This window comes from Phyllobates terribilis, unplaced genomic scaffold (assembly GCF_046119375.1).
Source record: "Phyllobates terribilis strain yellow unplaced genomic scaffold, ASM4611937v1 Scaffold_8__6_contigs__length_399053987, whole genome shotgun sequence".
In the NCBI taxonomy this organism is placed as follows: Eukaryota; Metazoa; Chordata; class Amphibia; order Anura; family Dendrobatidae; genus Phyllobates; species Phyllobates terribilis.
Window position 1 is genome coordinate 180,111,684 of NW_027362768.1, and position 24,440 is coordinate 180,136,123.

General features: G+C 43.7%; 1 protein-coding gene across 8 annotated transcripts in view; it reads left to right on the forward strand.

Moving 5' to 3' along the window:
- LRRC7 (leucine rich repeat containing 7) overlaps positions 1-24,440 on the forward strand; it is a 447,011-nt gene that overhangs the window by 303,553 nt on the left and 119,018 nt on the right. For all 8 annotated transcript variants that reach the window (XM_073643876.1, XM_073643877.1, XM_073643878.1 and 5 more), the window contains 3 exons: positions 4,519-4,636; positions 11,352-11,430; positions 16,203-16,292. In XM_073643876.1, the coding sequence (XP_073499977.1) occupies positions 4,519-4,636; positions 11,352-11,430; positions 16,203-16,292 (287 nt within the window). The remainder of the gene's footprint in view (positions 1-4,518; positions 4,637-11,351; positions 11,431-16,202; positions 16,293-24,440) is intronic.

A 24,440-nucleotide genomic window follows, 5' to 3' on the forward strand; every position in this document is an offset into this window, starting at 1 on the left:
TGCACATCCTCCCCCTATTGATTTGAATAGGGGGTGGATGTGCAGTACCCGGCCACAGTCACTATACAGTCTGTTAGAACCTTGCTCTTAGGTTTTTTTTTCCTTTGCTGGTCACTTGACCTTGTTGGCCTATTTAAGCCTGCTCCGCCTTTCTGGCTTTGCTGGACTTCATTGTATATCTACTTTCTAGCTAGCCTGTGCTCTGTGTCTTGCTCTGTTAGTTTGCTTGGTCTACTGACCTCTATGTTCTATATATTTTGTTTGTTCGTCTGTCTGCTACTATTTCTGTTAGGAGGTGTCCCATATTCCTCCCAGTCCTTAGTACTTGTAGGGATTCCTTCCCCACATCTATAGGTCTCCGTACAGACTAGCTTAGGACTTTAGCAGGTCTGATCGCAGGATCAGGTCCCCTGTTACATCGTAGGGATTAAGCTGAGTTCTATCGTAGGGACAGATCTCCTCTCTTTCCTTAGCTCTGGTAGCAGAACATTACATATGTACACAGTGACTGCACCAGCAGAATAGTGAGTGCAGCTCTTGGGTATAATACAGGAGGTTTTGTTCGCTGTTGGTGACATGGTTTGGTTGTCCTCTAGGAATCTGCGGTTGAGGATTCCTTCTAAGAAATTGGGTCCCAAGTTTGTAGGGCCCTTTAAGGTGCTTCAGGTTGTCAACCAATCTGCTGTTAGGTTGGAGGTTCCTACCTCCTGGAGAATTAATCCGGTATTTCATGTCTCTCTGTTGAAAAAAGCTGTTGTATCGGATTCTGACGCCTCTGCCTCTGTTCCTCCGGTGGTGGAGGACGGGGAATATGAAATTTCTCGCATCCTTAACTCTAGACGGTATAGAGGTAGTTTGCAGTATCTTGTGGCCTGGAAAGGTTTCAGACCCGAGGATAACTCTTGGGTGAGGTCGGATGATGTTTCCGCGTCCAGACTTATCAGAGCGTTTCTCAGGAGATTTCCTGATAAGCCTGGTCCTAGGGGATCCGGAGGATCCTCTTAGAAGGGGGGGTACTGTTAGAACCTTGCTCTTAGGTTTTTTTTTCCTTTGCTGGTCACTTGACCTTGTTGGCCTATTTAAGCCTGCTCCGCCCTTCTGGCTTTGCTGGACTTCATTGTTTATCTACTTTCTAGCTGGCCTGTGCTCTGTGTCTTGCTCTGTTAGTTTGCTTGGTCTACTGACCTCTATGTTCTATATATTTTGTTTGTTCGTCTGTCTGCTACTATTTCTGTTAGGAGGTGTCCCATATTCCTCCCAGTCCTTAGTACTTGTAGGGATTCCTTCCCCACATCTATAGGTCTCCGTACAGACTAGCTTAGGACTTTAGCAGGTCTGATCGCAGGATCAGGTCCCCTGTTACATCATAGGGATTAAGCTGAGTTCTATCGTAGGGACAGATCTCCTCTCTTTCCTTAGCTCTGGTAGCAGAACATAACACAGTCTACGGAGCTGTGCAGCTTCACGATTGACCCATTCCGGCCACCGCCAACACCGAGAACAGCTGATTGGCGGGGGTGCCAGGTTTTTCACCCTCACCGTTAAGACATTGATTTCCCATCCTTAGGATAGGTCATCAATGTTAAAGTTGTGGACAACCCCTTTAAATGGCATCTGTCAGTAGATCATCCATTCTCAGCTGTCTGTATGGGTATGCAGCCATATAAGGTTGAATAAAATGACACTTTGATATCTGCAATCTGATGTCTTATTTATGAGAAATCCATGTTTTTCCTAATATGTAAATGAGCTGTTAAGATCTATGGGCCGGACATAGATCTCCCTGAGAATCTGCCCACAGAGCTTATTATAAATGAAAGGAGAAGTTACCATTGTGAGACAAGTAGATCAGGAGAACAGACTGTCAGTCATGATATGTCTCACAATGGTAATGTCCACTTTCATTATAAAAAGTTCTGGAGACAAATTCTCCTGGAGATCTATGTCCTGCCCATAGATCTTAACAGCTCATTTACATATTAAGAAAAATGTGGATTACTCTGGAATTAAACACTGGATCATCGAATAAACAGCTTTTCCCTTTAACAGATTTTCTATGAGGTGGCGACAGTCTGAATCTATACATCTTATCTACATGCTGGAAGTACCAGCACTCAATATTCTTGAACTTTAGTTACCAAAGTAGTGGTATAAAATATTGTATGTCTACGATGAAAATTTCTACAATCCATTTTAGTTTCTTCATCTTTTTAAAATTTCTTATTACTATCAATGGATGTGAACAGAAGATGAAAAACCTATTGTGATGGAATATTTCTCACAGTTGTGTTTTGCAACAATTGTATCAAATCTAAACAGCCTGGATTGCTGAGTGATATATTTTACCTACATTGATAAAATGTAGCAAACAAGACAGGAGAGAAATTTGTGATATTTGTGTAATTGAGAAACATTTCCATGTTGGATTTGGATCTTTTTATTTTTGCAATTTCTTTTCCCATAGAAAAACACTGAGCTGATGAGGAAAGTCACCGTGACAATTATTCTACACCTCACAGGGACACCCTATTCCTTCAAAGCCCTATTCTAAAATTTAAGGCTCAGTCTTTAGGTATCCTTGATTGTCAAAAAATAAGATGAAAGTGTAACTGGGGGAAATTCATGGGTAGTGAAATGGAGACGTCCACCAATCGCTACACTGAAGGGGCAGAAGTGTGCAGGTAAGCGCTGCTGTTTTCTGAAACTCAAGAAGGGCATGATAGAAAGTCTATGAAATGTCCTGAGTAGAAGGTCAGCACTTGGCTGAACACTTCTGCCCCTTTGTCTTAGCTCTCAGTGGAGGTCTCAGGACCCTGGCCCCCGCCAATCTAAACTTCTAACAAGTTTTTACGACTTCTGAAAAGTTTTCTAAAAGTGCAGCTACACTTTATAGCTTGAACTTGGTGAATTATCAGTACATCGGTAAGGAGGTAGCTTATACACAATGGATTCCTCCAACGCGTTGCGGCCTGCTGCTCTCGTTAAGGATGCAGCGCAGCGAGCAGCAGTGCAACTACAAAGCCGTACTGTCACAATCTTTCTTGGGGAAAACAAAGGGTAATCTTGAATTTTCTTTTGGAAGTGACACAGACTCATGGCTGAGAAGCGATTATGTGCTGCACATGGGGTGATATACTGTATACTATGTGCGTGTGCTGTAGGCTGAGGGATCATGTCACGTATCACACAGTTGTTTGAGACTCTTTGATTACTTTTCCTGCTTTGGATCTCGGTGTAGATTAGGCCACTCTTTATGATCTCCCCTAAGGATCACTCTTAGCAGAAGTGATCCATTAGGTGTTTTATCTGATGGTACATGACACCCAATACAAAATCCATGTGTCATGCACCAACCCCTTCAGAATTTTGAACGCTGTTCTGGATATGACTGGGTTACGGAAACCCCTCTTAAGAGAGAGCTTATAGCAGAATTCATAACACCAAGGTGTCGGAATCGATGAGTGCTGTGCTTGTTTGGCTTCTTTGCGCTTCTCGGAGAGACATGTATGTGGTATATTTGGAGAGACATGTATTGGTTAATGTATGGATCCGTAAGAATTATCAGCCTATTCATTGCACAAATTGAAAGTTGAGTACAAGAGATCGCAGCCTAAGGGGCACATCACTCCGAGTGCTTGTGCCCCTTCACTTCATTGTAGCAATTAGTGGGGATCTCGGCACATGGACCCACTCTCATAATTGCATATCAAGCATTATTTGAAATGATGGGACTTCATGGATGTGTATTACATTGAGGAGACTCGACACTGCAACTAATAAAACTGATAAACTAATGTTCAGATTCTTCAGGTTATTTTCTACACCTCTTAGTGAATTTGGCACATCGTTGAGCTCCCTGTGCCGCTGCATGAAATGTCTACTAGTCAGCGATTGCAGTACTTTTCACTCCGCCACTTCTGTGGAGTATTTTACAATGAATTTGCGGCCTCACGTCCCTTACAAGCTGAGCTCTGCCTGCTTTTCAAAAAGTTAGCAAAGTTGGTCGGAACTCCAAAAGTTGCAAAATTTTTGTCCCAAAAATTTTCCAATATTTCAATATCACTCTAGAATTTTTGCAAAAACTGTTTCATAAATTGAAGCCCACGTTTCTCTAAAATTAAAGGTGGGGACAGACTCCCATTAACACCACTGGAATTAATTGCTATATTACCGGGGTGTTCAGCTGAAGTTGCCAAACCCTCCCCCTTTTCTGACTTCACTTCCTGCACTGCAGCTATTGGCTGACGCTCCACCTCACTTCCTGTTCTTCCTTCTCCCAAAATGCTCTTGGCACATTTTACTGGTGATACTGAGATCTCTATTCCTTCTTTCTGGTCTGAATTCCGTTACATAGAGCAGAGAGCTGCTGAGAGGACATGCTGGCAGTTATAGTTCTACTACTTTTGGCCGGCCACATGTTACAGATGGCTGGCTTAATACATGAAATATAGATTTGTAACTTATTCTTTGCTGCGTGCTCCTTCCCGTGCACTAACTTTACATATGTTTCCTTGACAGCAATTGTTCAGTTGTCAGGCTCTCCGGAAGCTTAGCATGCCTGACAATGATCTCTCCAACCTGCCAGCAACCATTGCCAGCTTAGTGAATCTGAAAGAGTTGGATATCAGTAAAAATGGTACGTTCCTCCTTGTCATTTATGTGACGGTGTGTCAGTGTGTGTCGTGTCAGTGTCATATCAGCTTAATAGTTTTCCAAGATAACATTCATCTGTCATCTCCATATTCCAGGCGACATGAAATCCTCTATAAGTGCATAACAAATGCCGACAATTTATGAGAGATTGTATGAAATTAGAAAATAAATTAGGGATTATTAGGAATTGAATATATCTGTACATCCAGTTGCATCCATAGGTTACAGTAAGGGCCTGTGCACACATTGCAGAGTTGTCACAAAACCGGAAGGGCATCCTGATACCGGAAAAGTGAATGAGAATCCTGAAGTCTCATAAGTCTCATGCACACGTTGCTTGTTTTTAACATGCAGATTTGGAGCAGATTTAAGTCTGCAACATGTCAATTCTTTCAGTGTTTTTGCTGCAGGTTTCACCCATACTAAGGCTATGTTCACACATCATGTTTTTTTTGCCGTCAATTTTTTGCAGCAAAACCTGATCTTTCAAAGGGGGTTTGTTCAGGATTTTGCTATTTTGGTGATTTTTTGGTGCGTTTTTGATGCGTTTTTAAGTGTTTTTTTTTCACTGTCCTTCTCTCTCTCTTTCACTGTCCTTCTCTCTATGGGTAAAAACCGCTGAAAAAAATGCTGAAAGAAGTGACATGCTCTATTTTCCAAAAAAACATGCAAAGCACAAAATCCTGAACAAAAAAAAAACCATGATGTGTGAACTAAGAATTCCGGAATCTCATAGACTTTGCTGGTACTGCAAAATGCAGCTTAAAATTTGTATAAAAAATGCATAAAAAAACGCTGAAATAAACCTTGATGGGTGAACATAGCCTTATAAGTAGGGAAAAATGTGCAACAAACACGCATGTAAAAAACGCAACAAGAGGTCTGCAAAAATGCAACTATTTTACTCTACGTTTTTCCTACCAAAAGATGCCGAAATAGTGCAGACGTTTCTGTGCCAAATACTTAACGTGTGCACTGTGCACCCTTAGAGGCTAGGTGTCCTTGTGAAATAAGTACCACGGGCAACATGAATTAGAGTCTGGTTGTGTTATTGCAGCCGTGTATGTTTTACTCTGAGATTCTGAAGCATTTCATAGGAAACAAACACTGAAAGGTCGGGAACTATGCATTCCAGATGACTATGACAAGGGCAGGTCACCGGTGACTTCTCCTTGCCCCAATCTCTATGTATGTGTATAGGGAGATACATGTCAGTCATGGATATTGAATCGTTCAGGCAGCATGAGTCTCAAGTCACTTTCCCTTTAACCTGATAATGACCAAGTTCTGTAAATTTTACAAGTGTGGTCTTGAGCTTTACTGCTGCACCATTGTAAATTTACGGCACACTGACATCTAGCAGGAGCAGGTCCAGTCCCTGGAAGTCAGACACAGCCAGAGACCCTGAGCAGAAGACAGACGTGGTTTATTACGGCTTCTGTCTATTCTATTGTCAGCTATATAGTGGTCAGTGAACATTATGCATGAATGGAAGCATCAGCGCTGTCTGCGCTTCCATAGGACTTGGGGATCACATGATCTTCGGGTGTCTGCCGGGATAGCAGAGGTGCCGAGTCCTATAAGATACAGACTAGATTTGCAAGTGATTTGTGGTACAACATGGAGCGGTTTCCCCTGTAACTGAGGCATCTCGTGAATGTCCAAGTTACAGTGGAAAAAAGAGCAAAAATTGGGAAGTATATACAGTATGTCCCTCAGAGTTCTCTTATAATCTCTTGGCAGATATATATATATATAAACACACACACACAGAGAATGAATATACAGTATATAATATATATTTGTGATCGAAGCCTTTTATAGTTCTTGTTTGCAAATATTTTTTATATGTAAACAGTAAGAAAGAATACTTTTTTTATATGTAAATTGCACAGTAATTTACATGCGCCAAGTAACTGTACTAAAAAAATATGATTGGCCTAACATAAAACAAAACCTCATGATAAAAAGTTATGGCTGCTATATACTGCAAGGAAAATACTGCCATATACAATCCACATAATATGGCCACATAGTGCAAGGATAATACTGCCATATAAAGTCCACATAATACTACTTTATAGTGTGGGGATAATAGCGTCATATACAGTCCATATAATGTGGCTATATAGTGCAATAGTAATACTGCTTACACTGTCCACATAATACAAATATACAGTGCCAGAATAATGCTGCCATATACGGTCCATGTAATATGGCCATATGCAGTGATAATACTGCCATATGCAATACAGGTAATACAGGTATCATGCATAATACCACCACATAATGTTGGAATAATATTGCCATACACAGGCTACATATTATCACCCTATAATTCCAGCATCATGCTGCCATGTGCAATCTACATTACACCACTATATTATGAAAGGATAATGCTGCCATATAAAGTCCACATAATACTACCATGTATAATGCTGCCCTGTTCCTATTAATGGGCCTCCTCTATTGTCCTTGTTTTGAATCATTAGATGATACCAAATAGTCCAGAGCCTCTTATCTAGCCAAATCAGATCTCATACTTTGCACTGACGAGAGGCAATACCCCGAAACAGTGTCTGCAAATTGAGATTCTGATTTGGCTTTTATCCCAAGTCATATTGCAAGGCTCGTTAAAGAGTCGATAGTGACTTGCAGGATTGCTGCTTCCAACAGGTGGCGCTATAGAGTTCTAGTCCTCTTCCTCTCTGAAGAGGCCATTTGCATAGATGATACAATGTATCACTTCAGCCCAGATACAAAGTAAATCTTTCTTGTATCCTGGGAGATAATGATTCACTGAGACAACACATGTAGCATACATTGCAGCCAGCAGTTCAGAGGAGGAAATATAATTGTTTAGTCCTAATAGCTGAGATAATTAATAGTCCCACTTTTAATTAGCCGCTGATCTAATCTCGGCCTTGATTGAACAACCAGCGTTCCCCGTACAAAGGGAAGATGTTGATTTTAGCGCAGGATCCAGATAGCGGCGTCTCCTGCTCCTCTTCCGCTGTGACATAGTAATGGATTAATCTGTCCTTTTCTTCTTTACACACGGCCTTATTTTTACCCGGCTATGAGTCGGCATGCTCTAAATTTTAATGCGGATATTTTTAGACAACGATCAATCCTAACGAAATACATGGGAAGTCGAAGGGGATTATTCAGGCCACCGCCGTTCGCTGTAATTGCAGCCTACTAAGGAATTGCAAATGGAAATTATAAGAGAAAGCACTTAACCGAGACTGGTTATATCTGGCTTAAAGGCAAAGAAAGCCTAAAAATGCCCATAGACATCACCACGAGCCAAAGAAACATTCCGCTGAAGAAGATGAAGATAAACAGCCGAGAGACGCAAATGGCAGTGCGTATCTCCAAGGAGCAATCTACACATCATAAGACGGCTGCAGCTTTACTCACACTATTGCCCTCTTCTATGTTCTTACCCGCCCTCTTCTATGTTCTTATCCGCCCTCTTCTATGTTCTTACCCGCCCTCTTCTATGTTCTTACCCGCCCTCTTCTATGTTCTTACCCGCCCTCTTCTATGTTCTTACCCGCCCTCTTCTATGTTCTTACCCGCCCTCTTCTATGTTCTTACCCGCCCTCTTCTATGTTCTTACCCGCCCTCTTCTATGTTCTTATCCGCCCTCTTCTATGTTCTTATCCGCCCTCTTCTATTTTCTTACCCGCCCTCTTCTATGTTCTTACCCGCCTTCCTCATGAGCATTTCTTCCTCTTTCTCTTAGGGTCCTCATTCCCTCTTTGCCCGCCATGTTTGGGCCTCTCCTCTCTAAATATCCTGGAAGTCCATGACTGTTATATACCATATTGCAGGTTATGCACCATACAAATCAATTATTTAGTCGTTATCTTGTTGCCTCCATTCATATTTTATAAGCATGGAACTAAATCAACATTGTCCTTCTGCCCACCTGCTTTTTACCCAGATTTTTGCCCGGATTTTCACATAATTAAGAATGTAATGTATTCTGGATTAAATCACTGGAACTAATAGCTCTGACAACCCGAGAAAATCAGCGGGGTTATTGGTGCATTTCATTATTTTTCTATCTCTTCTGTTAACCCCTTTGTGACAATATAGCATAAATTTATGTAATGTGGGTGAAGAGGGTGTATGGTGCAAGCTCCGGAACGGACAATTCCGTCTGTGTTGCATCAGCCTGAAACAGCAGTGACCAGAGCAAGCTCCAGTTACTGCTGTTTAACCATTTAAATGCTGCTGACAGCTTCATTTCAAGGTATGATTCTTGGCAAGAGTGACAATGGGTTGCCTTAGCAGCCATGGGCCTGCTGAATGGTGCCACGGCTGCCATGTCGATCCACTTGCAAAAGTTCAGCCTGTGACCGTGGCGAGACTTCACACAACAACCACAACTTAATTGGTCACAGGTTCCAGTCCCCTAATGAGACTAGAAGATAAAAATAAAAAAAAGTTTAAAAAATGAAAAAAATAATAATTATATACCCCCTTTTTTCCCAGTTAAGAAAATAAAAAAATAAGCACTTTAGTTTTTTTCCTGCCTGTAAAAGTCAGATCAAAACCTAAAATTATTTAACCCATATGGTAAACGTTGAAATGAAAAAAAAAAAAAAATTGAACCATCAGAATTGCCACTTTTTGCGTTCAGCATTTCTCTAAAGAATGCAAAAAAACTATAATCAAAATGTTATTTGTACCCCAAAATTGTATCAATAGAAAAGTCAGTTCACCGTGCAAAAGCCAAGCCCTCGTGCAGCTCGATCTGTGAAAAAATAAAGACAGGTACAGGTCTCTGAAAATGGCAACACAAACCCAAATATTTTTTGTATATCCACCGGAGAATTATTTTACCAGGTCATTTTTACCACCACGCACTGACTGCTATAAAAACAAATCCCCCAAAAAAACTATGGTGGAATTGCATTTTTTTCACCATTTCAGCTGACTTGGAATTTTTTTTCTTCTCATTTTCAGTACGTAACGTGGTAACATGAATGGTGTCATTTAAAATTACAGCATGTCCCGCAAAAGACGAGCCTTTCTGGGGTTATGTCAACAGAAAAATAAAAAAATATATATGGTTATTGGAAGAAGGGGCAGGAAAAAAAAAATCAAAAGGGCTTAAAAAAAAGGAAAATTGCCCAGTCATGAAGGGGTTAAGGAATTTTAGCGAAACACCGTGTCTGCAAAATGAGATTCTGATTCGGCTTTTATCCTAAGTCATACTGCAAGGCTCGTTAAAGGGTCGATGTTGACTATTAGGATCACTGCTTCCAATAGGTGGTGCTAGAGTTCTAGACCTCTCCCTCTCTGAAGAGGCAATTTGCATATTTAATTTCCCAGAGGAACATGCAAGGCCTATAAGTCTCTTCACTCTGACATGCCAGGCCTGGCTTGTCACTATCCACAAGGAGAAGCATTACCTCTTACATCCTAATTTTTTTTTCCAAAAACATATTAGGTAAATTAGGATCCCAAGGCCACGGCCCCACTATCAGTATTCGGTCAGTATTTTTTCTCAGGAGTGGGTGATAAATGCAGAATTGGTGACTTGTTTCTATTCTACCTTTTCTCTGATTGTTCCTCACCTGGTTTTGGCTCCCACTCCTGAGAAAAAATACTGACCGAATACGGATAGTGGGGCCGTGGCCTCAGAGAGACACTATATGGTACCTTTTTCCCTCTAGAATAAGCACATCTGTGAAATACATGGAAAGCCTATTTCTTTGAAAGGAAGCAATGCTCTGCTTCATCTGTCCTGTGGAGGCGCTGTAGGGAAATTTAAGCATTTGCTTTCGGGTTCTTTGACAGATTAGAGATGATTGATGGGAGTATCAGCGACAACATTCGATCAGTTTATTATCACAATACCTATTATCAAAACAGAGGTTGTCCAAAACAGATGATGACTCCTCCAAATGAAGGTCATCCCTGGTCAGATTTTTTTTTTCTTTTAAGTGACATTTTAAACAAACAGGAAAAAGCATTTTTTTTAAAGTTTTAAAATTGAAAGCTTTGTCTGGCACCTGTCACTTTTGTATCGGGATATATCCGGCACTGATGACATTGCCAGTACCTGCCAGGATTCGCGCACAATTGGCAAATGTTGTGCAACTAATATTCAGCATCGTTAGATGTTTACTGTTCGGCGTCCCTTTAATTTCACTAACTTTTCCCTATTAATGATACCATTCCCGGAAAGCTGTGTGGCCACTAATAATACCGCCAAAGCACCTCGGATGTAGCGCTCACTCACTAATAGTAGCGACACTCGTTTTCCCTCGGCTTTCGTGGAAGTCGATGAATGTGGAAATAGATCACCAGACAGCTGGATTCTCTGGATCTCGCACCTGCACCCATTGGATATCAATATGACGTGATTTCAAGAATATTTGTATTCGCTAACAGGGAGGAAGATTGTGAAAATGTAATTATCACACAAAATATACTACAAAAATAGAGACATTTTAATTTTCTGCAAATCATCAAAATCTGAATTGTCCTTTATTTCTGGTCTTCTTTCAACTGAGACGACAAGTAGATTACATTAGATCTGCAAGTAAGTGGTGGACAGGGTGTGAAGAGACCGACAAGGAAAACATTCACATCAACCAGTAATATAATCATCTGTAATTGATAGAATACTGTCTGATCATCCAATATTCACATCATGGTTTTTTTTCTTCTTCCAGGTATACAGGAATTTCCAGATAATATCAAATGCTGTAAATGTTTAACAATAGTAGAGGCCAGCGTCAACCCAATCTCAAAGTAAGACACCTGATATGAATGTCAGCGAACATATAATGTCACAGTACAGGGGATAATACACACAGTGATGTCACAGTACAGGGATAATATACACAGTGATGTCACAGTGCAGGGATAATACACACAGCGATGTCACAGTACAGAGATAACAAACACAGTGATGTCACAGTACAGGGATAATACACACAGTGATGTCACATTACAGGGATAATATACACAGTGATGTCACAGTACAGGGATAATACACACAGTGATGTCACAGTACAGGGATAATACACACAGTGACTTCACAGTACAGGGATAATACACACAGTGATGTCACAGTATAAGGATACTACAGTGATGTCACAGTACAGGGATAATACACACAGTGATGTCACAGTACATTGATAATATACACAGTGATGTCACAGTACAGGGTGAATACACATAGCGATGTCACAGTGCAGGGATTATGCACACAGTGATGTCACAGTACAGGGGTAATATGCACAGTGATGTCACAGTACAGGGATAATATACACAGTAATGTCACAGTACAGAGATAATACACACAGTGATATCACAGTACATGGATGATACACACAGTGATGTCACAGTACAGGGATAATATACACAGTGATGTCACAGTACAGAGATAATACACACAGTGATATCACAGTACATGGATAATACCCACAGTGATGTCTTAGTACAGGGATAATACACTCAGTGATGTCACAGTACAGGGATAATATACACAGTGATGTCACAGTACAGAGATAATACACTCAGTGATGTCACAGTACTGAGATAATCTACACTGATGTCACAGTACAGGGATAATACACACAGTGATGTCACAGTACTGAGATAATCTACACTGATGTCACAGTACAGGGATAATATACACAGTGGTGTCACATTACAGGGTGAATACACATAGTGATGTCACAGTACAGGGATTATACACACAGTGATGTCACAGTACAGGGATAATACACACAGTGATGTCACCGTACAGAGATAATATACACAGTGATGTCACAGTACAGGGATAATATACGCAGTGATGTCACAGTACAGGGATAATACACACAGTGATGTCACAGTACAGAGATAATAAACACAGTGATGTCACAGTACAGAGATAATATACACAGCGATGTCACAGAACAGGGATAATACACACAGTGATGTCACAGTACAGAGATAATAAACACAGTGATGTCACAGTACAGGGATAATACACACAGTGATGTCACAGTACAGGGATAATATACACAGTGATGTCACAGTACAGGGATAATACACACAGTGATGTCACCGTACAGAGATAATATACACAGTGATGTCACAGTACAGGGATAACATACACAGTGATGTCACAGTACAAGGATAACATACACAGTGATGTCACAGTACAGGGATAATATACACAGTGATGTCACAGTACAGGGATAACATACACAGTGATGTCACAGTACAGGGATAACATACACAGTGATGTCACAGTACAGAGATAATATACACAGTGATGTCACAGTACAGGGATAATATACACAGTGATGTCACAGTACAGGGATAACATACACAGTGATGTCACAGTACAGGGATAATATACACAGTGATGTCACAGTACAGGGATAATACACACAGTGATGTCACAGTACAGAGATAATACACACAGTGATGTCACAGTACAGGGATAATACACACAGTGATGTCACCGTACAGAGATAATATACACAGTGATGTCACAGTACAGGGATAATACACACAGTGATGTCACAGTACAGGGATAATACACACAGTGATGTCACAGTACAGAGATAATAAACACAGTGATGTCACAGTACAGAGATAATATACAAAGCGATGTCACAGTACAGGGATAATACACACAGTGATGTCACAGTACAGAGATAATAAACACAGTGATGTCACAGTACAGGGATAATACACACAGTGATGTCACAGTACAGGGATAATATACACAGTGATGTCACAGTACAGGGATAATACACACAGTGATGTCACAGTACAGGGATAATACACACAGTGACTTCACAGTACAGGGATAATACACACAGTGATGTCACAGTACAGGGATAATATACACAGTGATGTCACAGTACAGGGATAATATACACAGTGATGTCACAGTACAGGGATAATACACAGAGTGATGTCACAGTACAGGGATAATACACACAGTGATGTCACAGTACAGGGATAATACACACAGTGATGTCACAGTACAGAGATAAAATACACAGTGATGTCACAGTACAGAGATAGTATACACAGTGATGTCACAGTACAGGGATAATATACACAGTGATGTCACAGTACAGGGATAATACACACAGTGATGTCACAGTACAGGGATAATACACACAGTGATGTCACAGTACAGGGATAATACACACAGTGATGTCACAGTACAGAGATAAAATACACAGTGATGTCACAGTACAGGGATAATACACACAGTGATATCACAGTATAGGGATAATACAAAATGATGTCACAGTGCAGGGATAATACACACAGTGATGTCACAGTACAGGGATAATACACACAGTGATGTCACAGTACAGAGATAATACACACAGTGATGTCACAGTACAGGGATAATACACACAGTGACTTCACAGTACATGGATAATATACACAGTGATGTCACAGTACAGGGATAATACACACAGTGATGTCACAGTACAGGGATAATACACACAGTGATGTCACAGTACAGGGATAATACACACAGTGACTTCACAGTAAAGGGATAATACACACAGTGATGTCACAGTACAGGGATAATACACACAGTGACTTCACAGTACATGGATAATATACACAGTGATGTCACAGTACAGGGATAATACACACAGTGATGTCACAGTACAGGGATAATACACACAGTGATGTCACAGTACAGGGATAATACACACAGTGATGTCACAGTACAGGGATAATACACACAGTGACTTCACAGTACATGGATAATATACACAGTGATGTCACAGTACAGGGATAATACACACAGTGATGTCACAGTACAGGGATAATACACACAGTGATGTCACAGTACAGGGATAATACACACAGTGATGTTACAGTACAGGGATAATACACACAGTGACTTCACAGTAAAGGGATAATACACACAGTGATGTCACAGTACAGGGATAATAAACACAGTGATGTCACAGTACAGGGATAATACACACAGTGACTTCACAGTACAGGGATAATATACACAGTGATGTCACAGTACAGGGATAATACACACAGTGATGTCACAGTACAGAGATAATACACACAGTGATGTCAAAGTACAGGGATAATACACACAGTGATGTCACAGTACAGGGATAATATACACAGTGATGTCATAGTACAGGAATAATACACACAGTGATGTCACAGTACAGAGATAAAATACACAGTGATGTCACAGTACCGAGATAATACACACAGTGATATCACAGTACAGGGATAATACAAAATGATGTCACAGTACAGAGATAATACACACAGTGATGTCACAGTACATGGATAATACACACAGTGATGTCACAGTACAGAGATAATACACACAGTGATGTCACAGTACAGAGCTAATATACACAGTGATGTCACAGTACAGAGATAATACACACAGTGATGTCACAGTACAGGGATACTACAGTGATGTCACAGTACAGGGATAATACACAAAGTGATGTCACAGTACATTGATAATATACACAGTGATGTCACAGTACAGTGTGAATACACATAGCGATGTCACAGTGCAGGGATTATACACATAGCGATGTCACAGTACAGGGATAATACACACAGTGATGTCACAGTACAGGGATAATGCACACAGTGATGTCACAGTACAGAGCTAATATACACAGTGATGTCACAGTACAGAGATAATACACACAGTGATGTCACAGTACAGAGATAATACACACAGTGATGTCACAGTACCGGGATAATATACACAGTGATGTCACAGTACAGAGATAATACACACAGTGATATCACAGTACATTGATGATACCCACAGTGATGTCTCAGTACAGGGATAAAACACACAGTGATGTCACAGTACAGGGATAATATACATAGTGATGTCACAGTACAGAGATAATACACACAGTGATGTCACAGTACAGAGATAATACAAACAGCGATGTCACAGTACAGAGATAATACACACAGTGATGTCACAGTACAGCGATAATACACACAGCGATGTCACAGTACAGGGATAATACACACAGTGATGTCACAGTACAGGGATAATTACACAGTGATGTCACAGTACAGGGATAATATACACAGTGATGTCACAGTACAGGGATAATGCACACAGTGATGTCACAGTACAGGGATAATACACATAGTGATGTCACAATACAGGGATAATGCACACAGTGATGTCACAGTACAGGGATAATACACACAGTGATGTCACAGTACAGAGATAATACACACAGTGATGTCACAGTACAGGGATAATACACACAGTGATGTCACCGTACAGAGATAATACACACAGTGATGTCACAGTACAGGGATAATATACACAGTGATGTCACAGTACAGAGATAATACACACAGTGATGTCACAGTACAGGGATAATATACACAGTGATGTCACAGTACAGGAATATAGGAGCAGTTAGTGTCTACCTGGGGTAGATCAGTGATAGTGACAATGTGACACTACTGAAGGTGAATACTTGTGTTATAATTGATGAGTTTCATTTTCTTCTTCCTTTTGTAAGGTTACCGGATGGCTTTACGCAGCTTCTTAATTTAACTCAGCTGTACCTTAATGATGCCTTTCTTGAGTATCTTCCAGCCAATTTTGGAAGGTAAGCTGACTCTGAAATGTTGATCTCTGTAACAATCCCTTTTTTTTCTGTGATATCTAGTGTGAGCTATTTTCACACTGCCCATTACAGTAAGTATTGATTTCTACTCTGTGACTAATCATATCTTAATAGGTTCACTGATGACATTTTTGATGCTACAATACTTACAAGACCTCTTTCACCTGCAGTGTCTAGTCAAAAGGCTATTGTGAAGACCCGGGGTCTTCCGTGAGCATAATACTACTCAGACAACACAGGGTGATGGTAAAACAGCGTGGCAATACTTTATTTAAGCACAAGCGGACAATAAACAAATAGAACAGTCCCAGCAAATACCCAAGATGGTGCAAAATTACACAGTCTCATCCTTCCTTCTCCTCCCGTCTGGGATAGAACAGCTGTGACTTTGGGACTTCCAGGGCCAACTACCTCAACCAGTGGCCCCCCGCTTCTGGTGGATCCCCACAGAGAGGAGATAGCGACAAGCTTAGGAAGCAGACAGTCCATCGAGGTACAAGGCCAGGAAACCGGAGGGTCCCACCCTGGCCTCTCCAAGAGTTTCCATGGAGCCAGATGACGGCTGGTCCCAATGTGGCTTCCCCGAATGTCTTCATGGGTTCCAGGTGACCGGAGGGTCCCACCTGACAACCTCAAACAACATATTTAAGGGGCCAGGTGACTTCATCGTCCCAACCTGGTCTCCCCAAATGTATCCATGGGCTCTCTGATGGTCAATGCAGCAGATCCGTATCTTTCCAGACAGTGCCATTTACCCTTAGGCTGGAATCATGTAGAATCCAAATCTGTGTCTCTGGATAAAGCCATGCTACTAAGCTGATGGTCTGAAGAGAGTCTGATCTTAGTTTCTCCTTGTAAAGTCTCTTTCAATTCTGCCTGCTACAGAGGCACATGTGTTCCTTAAATAGTTCACATTTGTTCTTTAACGTACACATCCACAGGGCAAGAGTTAGGGAGGGTATTATTCCACGGGGCTCAGGTCTCATTGTTTGAGCATTTAATCAATTTACATAGAGGCTACCATCCAGCCTGCCATCTCAATGCCATCCCAGCGTGGGAGAATTTGCCGGCACCGCTTGAGCAGGAGAATTCTCCCACGCTGTCAGTGACGTGCATGAGGTGAGCTGAGTTCATTGGACATGAACTCGGCTCATTTGGATGCCGTCACAGCCAGACACTGAGGTGCTTCACTGAGGAGCTTCTCAGTGTCTGCGGCATGGCAAGCTGGATGGCAGCGTTCTGCTGCGCTCCAGCCTGTCATGTCAATATAGCAGAGCTGAAGCCGTCCTGGGAATCATGGAAAGGTAAGGATGAGGTTGGTTTATTATTTTACTTTTATTGCAGGAGATCGTTGGCTTCAGCTGGAATGGGCGATACGGTAAGTACAGTTTAATTTAGAACATTAAAGTATTGTGTCTTTATTTAAATTAAAGGATTTTATTCTGGGTGTTGGTGTTTTTTTTAACTTTCACTATGGGGTTAGTAATGGGGGTGTCTTATAGACGCCTCTCCATTACTAACCTGGGCTTGATGTCAGCTGGCATTATAAGCTGACATCAACCCCTGCCCTATTACCCCACTGCCACCGCTACAGGGCAGTGGGAAGAGCGAGGCTAAGTACCAGAATTGGTGCATCCTATGGATGCGCCATTTCTGGGGCGGCTACGGCTGGTGTTTCTAGCCTGGGAGGGGGCCAATATTCATGGCACCCTTCCTGGGCTATTAATATCAGCCCCCAGCTGTCTGCCTAGCCTTTGCTAGCTATTAAAATAGGGGGGACATCACGTCATTTTTTTGGGGGGTCCCCCATTTTAATAGATAGTAAAGGCTAGGTATTCAGCTGGGGGCTGATATTAGTAGCCTGGGAAGCTCCGTGGGTATTACCCTCTTCCCAGGCTTCAAACATCTGCCCCAGCCCTCTGCTTAACCTCCGCTAGAGACTAAAATTACGGGGAATCCCATGCCAATTTTTTTTATAATAAGTACTTTATTTTAACACTAAATGACAAGTACAGTAATCAACACTGTCACTGTACTTATTATATACAGTACAGACCAAAAGTTTGGACACACGTTCTCATTTAAAGATTTTTCTGTATTTTCATGACTATGAAAATTGTACATTCACACTGAAGGCATCAAAACTACGAATTAACACATGTGGAATTATATACTTAACAAAAAAAGTGTGAAACAGCTGAAAATATGTCTTATATTCTAGGTTCTTCAAAGTAGCCACCTTTTGCTTTGATGACTGCTTTGCACACTCTTGGCATTCTCTTGATGAGCTTCAAGAGGTAGTCACCGGAAGTGGTTTTCACTTCACAGGTGTGCCCTGTCAGGTTTAATAAGTGGGATTTCTTGCCTTATAAATGGGGTTGGGACCATCAGTTGTGTTGTGCAGGAGTCTGGTGGATACACAGCTGATAGTCCTACTGAATAGACTATTGGAATTTGTATTATGGAAAGAAAAAATCAGCTAAGTAAAGAAAAACGAGTGGCCATCATTACTTTAAGAAATGAAGGTCAGTCAGTCCGAAAAATTGGGAAAACTTTGAATGTGTCCCCAAGTGCAGTTGCAAAAACCATAAAGCACTACAAAGAAACTGGCTCACATGAGGACCACCCCAGGAAAGGAAGACCAAGAGTCACCTCTGCTTCTGAGGATAAGTTTATCCGAGTCACCAGCCTCAGAAATCGCAGGTTAACAGCAGCTCAGATTAGAGACCAGGTCAATGCCACACAGAGTTCTAGCAGCAGACACATCTCTACAACAACTGTTAAGAGGAGACTTTGTGCAGCAGGCCTTCATGGTAAAATAGCTGCTAGGAAACCACTGCTAAGGACAGGCAACAAGCAGAAGAGACTTGTTTGGGCTAAAGAACACAAGGAATGGACATTAGACCAGTGGAAATCTGTGCTTTGGTCTGATGAGTCCAAATTTGAGATCTTTGGTTCCAACCTCTGTGTCTTTGTGCGACGCAGAAAAGGTGAACGGATGGACTCTACATGCCTGGTTCCCACCGTGAAGCATGGAGGAGGAGGTTTGATGGTGTGGGGGTGCTTTGCTGGTGACACTGTTGGGGATTTATTCAAAATTGAAGGCATACTGAACCAGCATGGCTACCACAACATCTTGCAGCGGCATGCTATTCCATCCGGTTTGCGTTTAGTTGGACCATCATTTATTTTCCAAGAGGACAATGACCCCAAACACACCTCCAGGCTGTGTAAGGGCTATTTGACCAAGAAGGAGAGTGATGGGGTGCTACACCAGATGACCTGGCCTCCACAGTCACCAGACCTGAACCCAATTGAGATGGTTTGGGGTGAGCTGGACCGCAGAGTGAAGGCGAAAGGGCCAACAAGTGCTAACCATCTCTGGGAACTCCTTCAAGATTGTTGGAAGACCATTTCCGGTGACTACCTCTTGAAGCTCATCAAGAGAATGCCAAGAGTGTGCAAAGCAGTCATCAAAGCAAAAGGTGGCTACTTTGAAGAACCTAGAATATAAGACATATTTTCAGTTGTTTCACACTTTTTTGTTAAGTATATAATTCCACATGTGTTAGTTCATAGTTTTGATGCCTTCAGTGTGAATGTACAATTTTCATAGTCATAAAAATGCAGAAAAATCTTTAAATGAGAAGGTGTGTCCAAACTTTTGGTCTGTACTGTATGTGACTGACATGTTTCTATCTATCTAATCTATGTGTGATGCTCTATTCACTGTTCCCATCGATTTGGGCAATTTTTGACCTTCTGCAGACCGCTGGGGGGGACCGCCAGAAAAATGCTTGAGTTTCCCATAGACTTACATTGGGCTCGTTGCTCGGATCGAGCAGCCGAGTATTCCAATGTGCTTGACCCGAGCTTCAAGCACCCGAGCATTTTAGTGCTCGCTCATCACTAATAATGACCAAATACTACAATACTGATCATTAATAAAAAAACACAATACTAATATTACCATAAGTGACATTATACACAGGAGCATAGGCGGATTATAATGAGGGCAATCTGGACTACCGCCCGGGGCCCCGAGCCTCCAGGGGGCCTGGGTCTCCGGGGTGTCTATGGCCAGATTGCCCTCATTATATGTGCGGCACCGCGGCACATATCGGCAGACAGTGGCGGGGGGTCCCCGGACCGCTCCCCCAGCAGCGGCGCACGGCCGCTACTTCTTCTTCGGACGGGCCAGCACTGCAGCAGTTAACTTTCCTGTGCTGGCCCGGCCGCAACACTGCTAGGAGACACGGCCCTGTGCGCAGCCATGTCTCCTAGCTGTGACGTCATGCAGTGCGCGCCCGGCCTGCAGTGCTGCACCGGAGAAGAGCAGGAGGACTGGAGCCGAGCTGGGGGATTGTGAGTCTGTGTGTGTCTGTGTGTGTGTGTGACAGTGTGTGTGTGTGCAGGCGGATATCATTGTGTGATGTCTGTTTATATGTATTTTTGTGTTTCAAATGTGTTTATGTGTGTATGTATATGTCTGTATATGTTTGTGTGTGTGCGTGACTGCGTGCGGCCTCCTGCTGAGTATAGATGGCGCCGTGCGGCCTCCTGCCGTCTCTGGGGGGGGGGCGCTGTGCGGCCTCCCGCTGTGTATAGATGGCGCCATGCGGCCTCCCGCTGTGTATAGATAGCACCGTGCGACCTCCAGCTGTCTCTTGGGGGGGGCGCCGTGCAGCCTCCCGCTGTGTATAGATGGCGCCGTGCGGCCTCCCGCTGTGTATAGATGGCACCGTTCGGCCCCCTGCTATGTATAGATGGCGCCGTGCGGCCCCCTGCTGTGTATAGATGGTGCCGTGCTGCCTCCCGCTGTGTATAGATGGCTACGTGCGGCCTCCTGCTGTGTATAGATGGCGCATTGCGGCCTCCTCCTGTGTATAGATGGCACAGTGCGGCCTCCTGCTGTGTATAGATGGCGCAGTGCGGCCTCCTGCTGTGTATAGATGGCGCAGTGCGGCCTCCTGCTGTATATAGATGCCGCAGTGCGGCCTCCTGCTGTGTATAGATGGCGCAGTGCGGCCTCCTGCTGTGTATAGATGGCGCAATGCGGCCTCCTGCTGTCTATAGATGGCGCACTGCGGCCTCCTGCTGTGTATAGATGGTGCAGTGTGGCCTCCTGCTGTGTATAGATGGCGCCGTGCAGCCTCCCGCTGTGTATAGATGGCTACGTGCGGCCTCCCGCTGTGTATAGATGGCTACGTGCGGCCTCCTGCTGTGTATAGATGGCTACGTGCGGCCCCCTGTTGTGTATAGATGGTGCCGTGCGGCCTCCCACTGTGTATAGATGGCTATGTGCGGCCTCCTGCTGTGTATAGATGGCTACGTGCGGCCCCCTGTTGTGTATAGATGGCGCCGTGCAGCCTCCCGCTGTGTATAGATGGCTACGTGCGGCCTCCCGCTGTGTATAGATGGCTACGTGCGGCCTCCTGCTGTGTATAGATGGCTACGTGCGGCCCCCTGTTGTGTATAGATGGCGCCGTGCAGCCTCCCGCTGTGTATAGATGGCTACGTGCGGCCTCCTGCTGTGTATAGATGGCTACGTGCGGCCTCCTGCTGTGTATAGATGGCACCTTGCGGCCTCCTGCTGCATATAGATGGTGCAGTGTGGCCTCCTGCTGTGTATTAATGGCTCAGTGCGGCCTCCTGCTGTGTATAGATGGCGCCGTGCGGCCTCCCGCTGTGTATAGATGGCTATGTGCGGCCTACCGCTGTGTATAGATGGCTACGTGCGGCCTCCTGCTGTGAATAGATGGCTACGTTCGGCCCCCTGCTGTGTATAGATGGCGCCGTGCGGCCTCCTGCTGTGTATAGATGTCGCCGTGCGGCCTCCTGCTGTGTATAGATGGCACCGTGCGGCCTCCTGCTGTGTATAGATCGCGCCGTGCGGCCTCCCGCTGTGTGTAGATGGCTCCGTGCGGCCTCCCGCTGTGTATAGATGGCGCCGTGGAGCCTCCTGCTGTGTATAGATGGCTACGTGCGGCCTCCCGCTGTGTATAGATGGCTATGTGCGGCCTCCTGCTGTGTATAGATGGCTACTTGCGGCCTCACGCTGTGTATAGATGGCTACGTGCGGCCTCCTGCTGTGTATAGATGGCTACGTGCGGCCTCCCGCTGTGTATAGATGGCTACGTGCGGCCTCCCGCTGTGTATAGATGGCTATGTGCGGCCTCCTGCTGTGTATAGATGGCTACGTGTGCTCAATATTGAGTCATACAATTAATGTAAGGCTATGTGCCCACGATGCAGAAATGCTCCGGATTTTTTTTGAGCGTTTCTGCATCTCCCTGGCAGAAAAAACGCATGCGGATTGTACATGTGGATTGTACATGCGTTTTCCTGCCAGGGACATGCGGATGTGAAGCGTTCATCACATGCATTTCCGCATGCGTGTTGATCAGCGCTTTCCAAGCGATTTTAGCATCACTTGGAAAGTGCTTGACAACTTGGTACACTATATAAATCCATGCAACCAGCATGGATTTATATAGTGTGACCGTAAAAGAATGGTAAAAAATAAATATATACTTACCTTCTGATGGCCTGCCGATGTCAGCGGTCGCGTGACCCATCACTTGACTAAATGACGTCACGGCAGGTCCTTTTCAGACCATTGCGAGCTGCCGGCAAGCCAGGACGCATCGGATAAAGACACCGGGGGCCATCAGAAGGTAAGTATAATATTTATTTTTTATTTTATTCTTTTTTTTTACAGGTACTATCGTACCCGGGTCCGGAGGAGAGTCTCCTGTCCTCCACACCCGGGTACCATCCGCACATTGAAACGCATGGATTCCGCATGTACAGATACAGTGATGCGTAATCCATGCGTTCCAATGCAAGTCAATGGCGGCGAAAACGCCGCACTACTGCAAAATAATTGGTAATGCTGCGGATTTTTCCGCAATGATAATCCGCAGCGGAAATTTCCGCAGCATGTACACAGCACATGCGGATTACCATTGGGGAACATGGCCGACCTTCTACCAAGCGTTTAAGCGTTTCTGCAGTGGAATTGCCACTGCGGAAACGCTTAAAAAACGCATAGTGGGCACACAGCCTAAAAAAAATTATTATAATTAATATTGTGCCAAATTAATTTCACGTGAACTATCACAGGGGATCATGTGACATGTGATACATCAGGTGTGTGTGTGTTTGTTGGTGGGGGGGGGCCGCGCCTTCCAAACTGCCCGGGGCCTTTGCGACTCTTAATCCACCCCTGCACAGGAGCTTTGTACATAGTATATAGTGTATAGTGTATAGTGTCAGTGTACAAATAAGACCCTGACTCACCGGTGACATCTCTAGTTGAAGTCCTTCATCTTTGCTTTTCTTGTTCATCCACCGCAGACCGCCATCACTTATCCAGCCAGGATTTGTCTCTGCTGAAAATAACGCTTCCAGAGCACATTACCCACTTTTTCCAGAACTTCTACACTACACCAGATGAAGAAAAAAAATCGACATAGTGCTGCCCTGCACAATAACAGGACCCCCCCTCACTGAAAACAGTATCCTCAAAAATAAAATACATCACATCAGTAAAAATATCCTTTAATTAACCCTACAGTAATAATGTCCCACATCCTGCCCCCACTGTCTCCATTCTGCCCCCAATGTCTCCATCCTGCCCCCATTGTCTCCATCCTGCTCCCATTGTCTCCATTTGCCTCCATTCTGCCCCCAATGTCTCCATCCTGCCCCCAGTGTCTCCATTCTGCCCCCAATGTCTCCATCCTGCCCCCAGTGTCTCCATCCTGCCCCCAATGTCTCCATCCTGCCCCCAATGTCTCCATCCTGCCCCCACTGTCTCCATCCTGCCCCCACTGTCTCCATCCTGCCCCCACTGTCTCCATCCTGCCCCCATTGTCTCCATCCTGCTCCCATTGTCTCCATTTGCCTCCATTCTGCCCCCAATGTCTCCATCCTGCCCCCAGTGTCTCCATCCTGCCCCCATAGTCTCCATCCTGCCCCCAATGTCTCCATCCTGCCCCCAATGTCTCCATCCTGCCCCCATGTCTCTCCATTCTGCCCCCATAATGCGGTTTTACAAAAAAACCTTGCCGCGCTCCAGCGGTGCCTGACTCTCCCATCGCCCAAAGCACGGTCACCGGCGCATGA